The following is a 7,421-nucleotide window of genomic DNA, read 5'->3' as shown; positions in this document are numbered from 1 at the left end:
CTACACCTTCCTCGTCAAAGAGTTCTGGAGATTCGCAGATTGCGATGACCATTGCATAGCCTCATATGTTCTGGGAGTTAAGATGGTCATCACTAAGAAGTCAATTGCAAAACTCCTGAATATGGAGAAAACCATGGGAAGAAGAATCTACAACATAAACTCTAGGGCAAGATACATGTCCCAGGAGATTGTTCCAACCATCTTCAAACAGAACTCTGAAGTAAAATCATCCAAGAACAAGGAACTTCACCAAAATCTGAGGGTATGGTTGAAGATCATTTTGGGTACCATCCACCACTGCCCATCCTCAAACTCTTCTGACTACATCAACACAAATCAGAAGTGTATCTTGTATTGCCTCTACAAAGGACTCAAGCTGAATCTACCAGTGTTGCTATTCAAGTATCTGAGGAATTCAGTCAGGGATAAAAGAAACCACATGAAGCCCAGAAACTACATTCCTCTGGGGAGGCTCATCTCTGATGTTCTGATTGAAAGCGGGCTGGTGGACCATTTGATATCCTACAACCTGATGGAAGATGTAACTGTAGATTTTGGCAAGCCTCTGAATGCTAGAAATCAAAAGAGCACGGGGATCATCGAGAGAGTCTTAGTCAAGCCAACTCTGGACACTTCCTAGGAAGCTATGAAGGATCAGAGAAAGACACCTAATAGTCTTTATCTTTTCTCCAAGATAGAACCTCCATAGGTCATTTCCCATTACCTCCAGAACCTGGCATCTCAAGGGTTAGATATCTAAGAGTTCTCAATGGACTAGCTTCAAGAGCAGCCACCTAACTTCATGAAAAGGATGAGAGAGCCTTCTGAGAAGTCCAAGAAGTTGAAGACTCTGAAGATGGGAGAACCGCCAGCAACCAGATCGCCTGCACCTCTGGACTCTTATACTTCAAGTAAGTCATACCCCTCTGAAACTCCTTCTAATTCAAATTTAAAGCAACTATCTTCCTCTCTACCTCACCCATCTTCTACCTATACCCCCTCTGAACCCACCATATCCATTCCATCTACCTCTGAACCTCACAACTCTAACCCTTCCTCACCCCCCCTACAACAAATCAACCTCACTACCACAACACTTCCCATATCTGAAACTTCACCTCTGAATGAACCCCTCTCACCCCTCTCCTCAACTCATTCTTCACCACCATATTACGACATATCCTCTGAATCCGAACAGCCAGAAATCCCCGACCCTTCATCTCCAACATTGGCCCAACTCCAAGCCATAGAACTATCTAAACAACCTCCATCTATCCCAGACACCTCTGTGCCTACTTCTTCTAAACCTCAAATAGAACCACCCTCTGAACCTTAAACAGAACCACCTTCGGAACCCTTATTTGAACCCCAAATTGAACAACCAACTGAACCTCCCATTGAAACCACCCACACTTCATCAGAACCCATTAATCCATCATCTGAACCTGAACTAACCCTCCTTACCCTGGAAGAGTCAGTTGCTTTATTTTCAGAATCCTTAGTTGTGAAGTTTAGAACGCTGTCTGAAGAATCCAGCCTAAGTGATAATCCCTCTGAAGTGAGGAATCACTGGAATGGATTTCTCAAATGGATGACATATGAGGTCTTCAAGCTGAAAGGTCTCTCTAAATAAGTCAGAAATGACTACATCAGAGAAGCTTAGGAGAGCTAGAGCCTCGTTTGGCCAGAGAAGCTGAAGAGAAAGCTTGCCAGGAAGCTGAAGAGAAGGCTAGACTGGAAGCTGAAGAGCAAGCAAGAAAAGAAGCCGAAGAAAAGGCCTCTACTGAGGCTGCTGTTGAAGCTGAAGCCAAAGCAAGGTTGACACTGAAGAAGCAGCACACATTGCTGCGGAGGAAGTTGCTAAGGAAAAGGAAGTTTCTCTGACTTAGGGTGAGACCTCAAACTCTGATCTTGCTCCGCTGGTGCTCAAGACGCTAGAAGAGCTCCAGAAGGAATAACATCTTGTGAGAGCCAGACTAGATCAACAGGACTTTGTTAACTCCAGTATTCAAACTCTCCTAACTCAGCTGCTTCAGAGGATGCCGCCTCCTTCAAACCCTTAGGCACCTTAGGCTTTGTGTTTTGTGTTTTTTTCTTTGTTTTCTATTAAGTGTTTTTGGCTTCTATGGTTCTCTTTCTCTGTAGCTCTTTTCCATTATCTAATGAAATTATGTTTTGCACTATCTATTTTTCTCGGTTGTCTTTTTGAGTCTAACAAAAAGGGGGAGAAATAATTAAACATCCTTCTGATGAAATCAATACCTGAGTCTCATAATACTCTACTTACATTATAAAAATCTAAATATTTTGTGCAGTCTAAGCTTTCTTGCAGGAAGTATCTGAGAAACAAGATAAGCAACATAAGAGGCTCTGGTAAGAAACTCTAAACCTTCTAAGTATCAAATTTAGGGGGAGCTTGCTTATCTCAGGGAGAGTCATAGTACATTTGACTCTAAAATTATCTTCCTTTAATTATTATGAAGTATCATTATTTCATCAATAGTCTGAAGTTTTGTCATCATCAAAAAGGGGGAGATTGTTAGAACAAGATTTTGGTTCTGCAATTTATCTCTAAGTTTTGATGCTAACAAAGGATGAAACATTTTGGCACCCTAATAAAATTCTCTAAGTGTGAAGGACTCTAATGAAAAATGAATCTGATGAAACAACACCTGACATCACAATAATCAAGAACAACTGACTTAGAGTCAAAGGTATTCGATTTGACATCTAAAGACTCTGAAACTCTGCATCTGAAGGATCCCACACATGTATACTCCGATGATCCTTACATCTAAAGAATTTCTGATTAGAGACCAGTCAAGAACTTCTGAAGAAAACACATCAAATAACTATCTTAAGAATATAAGATCTAAGAGAAGAATCTGAATTTCGTGCACTCTGATTGACGCCCAACATATCAGATCAAGACTTAGCAATGAAGTTTTCCAAATATGGTATAAATCTCTATGTGGAGAAAATTGAATACTCCCTTAAACTGCTATGTAAAGGACAATAATGTTAATGTCATTTAAGTCCCATTATTGGCAATATATCAGCTTCAATGCTCCATTCAACGACAAGAATTCAAAAACACGAAGCTATTACACAAGAATTTTGCACATCAAAATCAAGTCATACACTACATTCTTGTCTCACGTTATCACACGAGTTGTTGCTCTAAGTGTGATCTTTATCTTTTTTCTTACTATGTTCACATTTCTTATCTAGAAGCACTAAACACCTTATAGTTCTAATATAGTTGTTGTAAATTTCGTCAAGTGACTTGTGAAGTCAATAGACTTGAGAGGGCTAGCAGATCAATGTACTCTTAGACATTTGTTGTAATATTTATAGATTATTGGATGGACTGGAGTAACTTTGAATTTCAAGCGAACCAGGATAAACTTCTGCGTTGTTTGTTTTGATTTTTGTGTGTGTGGTGTTTCCAAAAGTTTTTATTGTCAGTGAGAGCAATTCAAACCCCCCTTTCTTGTTTTTCTCTACCTTCAGAAAATTGTACACGGACTTCCTCATATAAAAATGCCAAAGCAGTTATGTGAAGAGTGTTGTGAAGCCAAACACACAATGAGTTATTCAAGAATGACTTTCCTATGAAGTCAAAGTAGAAGTTGGAGATTGTACACTCATATGTTTGTGGTCCATTCGAAGTAAAGTTAATGAGAGGTAACCATAATTTCTGACATGCATATATGAATTCACCGAGTACATGCTAATTTACTTGACGTATTCAATCAACTCATGAAGTTTAAGCTGTTAGTTGAAAAACATGATCAATGTCACATCAAGATATTGAAAACTGGTGTATGTCGTGAATAAACTTCAATTTGATTTTGAAAAATTTTGTGAGAAAGAAGGAATTCAGCATGAGATAATAACTTCTTACACACCTCAACACAATGACATTTCAGAAAGGAAGAGCATAAGCATATTGAACATGGCAAGAGGCATGCTCAAGGAAAGACAATTTCTAAAGCATTTCTAGGGAGAGGATGAAGGTAATAAAAATACACAATAAGGGGGATTAAATTGTGTATGTTAATTCTTTTTGCCTTATGAAAATAAAAACTTTAGAATCTGAAAAAGTTTAGAATTTGATCTCAGAGTTGTTAGCAGGGGAATGATAATATTCAGAACCAAGAAGTAAAGAAACACACAGAGTTATATTGGTTCCTCTCTTTAATTGAGAGTAATTCAGTACAATTTTCCAACAAGAGATTTTCACTGTAATTAAATTGATTACACTTTGCTCAAGCAAACTAGCAAGAGACTTTAAATGCTCAATCACACTAGAAATAGACTTCTTCTTAAGCAAACCAGCAAGAGACTTCTTCTCAAGAACATAAGCAAGAGGCTTCAACTAATCAAGCAACTAGCAAGAGACTTCAACTACTCAATCACACTAGAAAGAGACTTTTGATCAAGCAACCCAGCAAGAGACTTCTGCTCATGCACACACGCAAAAGGCTTCCACTGCTCAAGCAAACTAGCAAGATACTTCCACTACTTAAGAAAACCAACTAGAGACTTCTTATACTCCAAATAAATAGTTTAGGAGAATAGGTAATAACTATATTTTATGTAAAATCAGAGGTACATAAGTGATACAACACACACAAGATTGTTAAACACTTAATATTTTCTAAGATATAAAAAGATAAGAAATCTTAAGAACTTGTGTAGTAAACAAATAAAAACTTTAGCTCAAAGTTGTGCTCAATGTTGTTCTTCTTTTGATGGTTTGTTCGTTATTCGTTAGTCGGTTAATTTTCCTCCAAATCTTCAACTCTTTTAATAGAGGCAGAAAAAGAGTCATTGGAAGGTGACTTGCACAAGTGTTCTTAGTTGAGAAGCATTTCTAAGAGAGATGTTGGAAGATGAATCTAATAAATATGTGCATCCATTGTGTAATGACTTAGTCCACTAGGTCTTTTTCATAGTTAGTATCTACCAAGATATTAGGGAAAACTTAAGAGGTCATATCAACTTTCCTTGAGCCTTGCACTAAGAAACTCTAGTTGACTTTTTCAAAAGTCTGGCATTGATAAGATTGGTCTGCTTTGGAGATAGAGTACTGATTAGAAGCTGATAGTCTTTAGCTGAGGTATTCAGAGCCTGAGCTATCACCAGAAGCTGAGATGTCACGTTCAGAGTCATTAGATTTTGATCCTTCTGAATCTGATTGTTTTAACTTCACTACATATGCTTTCATCAGGGTCAGTTCTTAGTTGAATTTTAAGCTTATGATCCTGCATACTTGAACATATGTTAGTATACCAAATAGTTCTTCAAGGAATATGAATAATTTTGTTCCAACAATCTCCTCTTTTTTGCTAATGACAAACAAAGTTATTTAAGAATAATGGTTGGTCAGTTTTACTAACATGATAACATCAAAGTCTGAGGTTTGTAAGCCCCCACTGAGTCTAATAGTTCAAAGGTTGAGTTTTGTAAGCTCCCTATAAGTCATATATAAGTTAATTAAACTTATCTTGATAGCATAAGAAAATAATATTCATATAAAACCAATAATAATATGGGTTTAGGTGTATATAAAAGGATTGAAAATGCTTTTATGCTCTTTAAATACTCCTACGATTTTCTCCCCTTTTTGTCATCAACGAAAATTTAATTAAAACATGATAGCATAGAGAGAGGGAGAGAGAGAGAGAGAGAGAGAGAGGATACTGAAAAAAAGAAAAAAAATTACGGGACAATATAAATTAGATAAGAATAAATAAAAAATCCCAATATGTATAGCTCATTGTTTAAAACACATAAGAAAATAAAACTGAAAGCATAAAATATATAATTTCAAGTAAAAAAGAATTTTATCATCAAATAAAATCAGTTAAGAGGATTGATGAGCCATAGGCATGTCTGTCGGATTATGACTGCAAGCGCACAACCTATCGTGTAGTTTTCAAGATTATCGAACCCACAAGGACTAATGGTCAAACTAATGCTATCGATTGTTGTAGTGCAAAGCTAAGGCTAAAGATTATAAGGGTAGGAACGAAAACGAAAATACTAATTTCTAACCGTTTAAAAGTTATGATAACAAACGAGTCCGGAATATGGATTCCGCGTACCTAAGGGATTAGGTAGAATTGGGCACTAAATATGATTCTATTGCATTATATAGAAAATACCAACTTAAAGATCCAATCTCACACTCTCGCGCTATCGACAAAGATCACACCTCATAACCATATGATTTTTCTCTCGATCTTCCGTTCTAATTAGAAAGTGTATTTTAAAAGTAAATGAGATCCTAAACGATGCCTAAAATGCTCTCGCTGTTTTTAGGATTCATGCCTAGTTTCCACCATCTGGTTTATTCCTCACACTCTTGTGCTATCAGATTGAACCTTAACTTGTCTCACACTCTCGTGCCAAAACAGTAAAACATACAATTGGAAACTAAAGTTATAACATAGTTAAATCATAAATTTGCGCACCTATTATTTCTACTGAGTCCCTTCGGTAACGACGGTCCTTATACGCCAGACTCAGAATAAATTATCAAGACATGATATTATTTGGGAACATCATAACATTCAAAATTAAGAGCAACATGACATACAAGTAATTGAAACAGTAAAACATGCAAATATCAAAAGCAGTAAAAAGAACCTGAAATTACTTAAAATAAAACTAGAATTAACTTGAACTTGAACTTGAATTAACTTGAAAACAAAGTAACGGAAGGCTTGTTCTTTGATCCAAGAGTACAATGAAGATGAAAACAGAGTAAAACTAGAACAGGTGTGACAATCCCTCGATGTGAGTTATTGTCATATTTACAGATAATTTATGATTAATTCTAAAAACTCGACTCGGAAAAGCTTCTGCACAACTTGGATACCTTCCAAAGTCTCCCACAATCCTATTTATAGAGGTTTTGAAACCTGATAACTACCTTGGACCGTGCATGGAGAGTGGAGGGAAAATAGAGGATAAAAAACGGTCCATAACTGGCCACTAGCGCAGTTCTATTACTGCGTGATAATGGCGAACGCCATTAGGGGAATGGCGGATGCCATTCCTTCCATATTTTAAATTACGTGGCAACAAAGTGAATGGCGAACGCCCTCTTCTGGATGGCAAACGCCGTTCAGATAGAATGCATAAAATTGGCTCTTTTGCTCCTTTTTAAGTCCTATTTCGCTCCTTTGTCGCGAGGCATCCAAAACTTCAATGATATTGGATAACAACTGCAAAACAAATAAAATGGAAGTAAAAGACGATAAAATGCATAAAAACATAAACGGATATCATGTGAAATGAGCCTAAAAACACGATACGATTTCTTGTTATCAAATTCCCCCACACTTAGACCGTTGTTTGTCCTCAAGCAATCACCCAAAGCAGATGATAAACAACTTAAACACAATGTC

General features: G+C 36.9%; 1 protein-coding gene across 1 annotated transcript; it reads left to right on the top strand.

Moving 5' to 3' along the window:
• Positions 1 to 811: 811 nt before the first annotated feature.
• Positions 812 to 1,884, top strand: LOC127094124 (eukaryotic translation initiation factor 4 gamma-like). The gene is made up of 2 exons (XM_051032989.1): positions 812 to 1,288; positions 1,654 to 1,884. Exons 1-2 carry the CDS (start codon positions 812 to 814, stop codon positions 1,882 to 1,884), a joined length of 708 nt encoding a protein of 235 aa, XP_050888946.1.
• Positions 1,885 to 7,421: the final 5,537 nt, after the last annotated feature.

The sequence above is a fragment of the Lathyrus oleraceus genome, chromosome 6, assembly GCF_024323335.1.
Source record: "Lathyrus oleraceus cultivar Zhongwan6 chromosome 6, CAAS_Psat_ZW6_1.0, whole genome shotgun sequence".
In the NCBI taxonomy this organism is placed as follows: domain Eukaryota; kingdom Viridiplantae; phylum Streptophyta; class Magnoliopsida; order Fabales; family Fabaceae; genus Lathyrus; species Lathyrus oleraceus.
Note: the sequence above shows the minus strand (reverse complement) of the source record. Positions and strands in the feature narration are given on the sequence as shown.

Excerpts from the sequence above, each read along its gene's own strand:
- LOC127094124 (XM_051032989.1), top strand. The coding sequence starts at position 812 with ATGAGAGAGCCTTCTGAGAAGTCCAAGAAGTTGAAGACTCTGAAGATG. Across the intron at positions 1,289-1,653 it reads CATCTATCCCAGACACCTCT|AGAAGCTTAGGAGAGCTAGA; the intron begins GTGCCTACTTCT and ends TGACTACATCAG.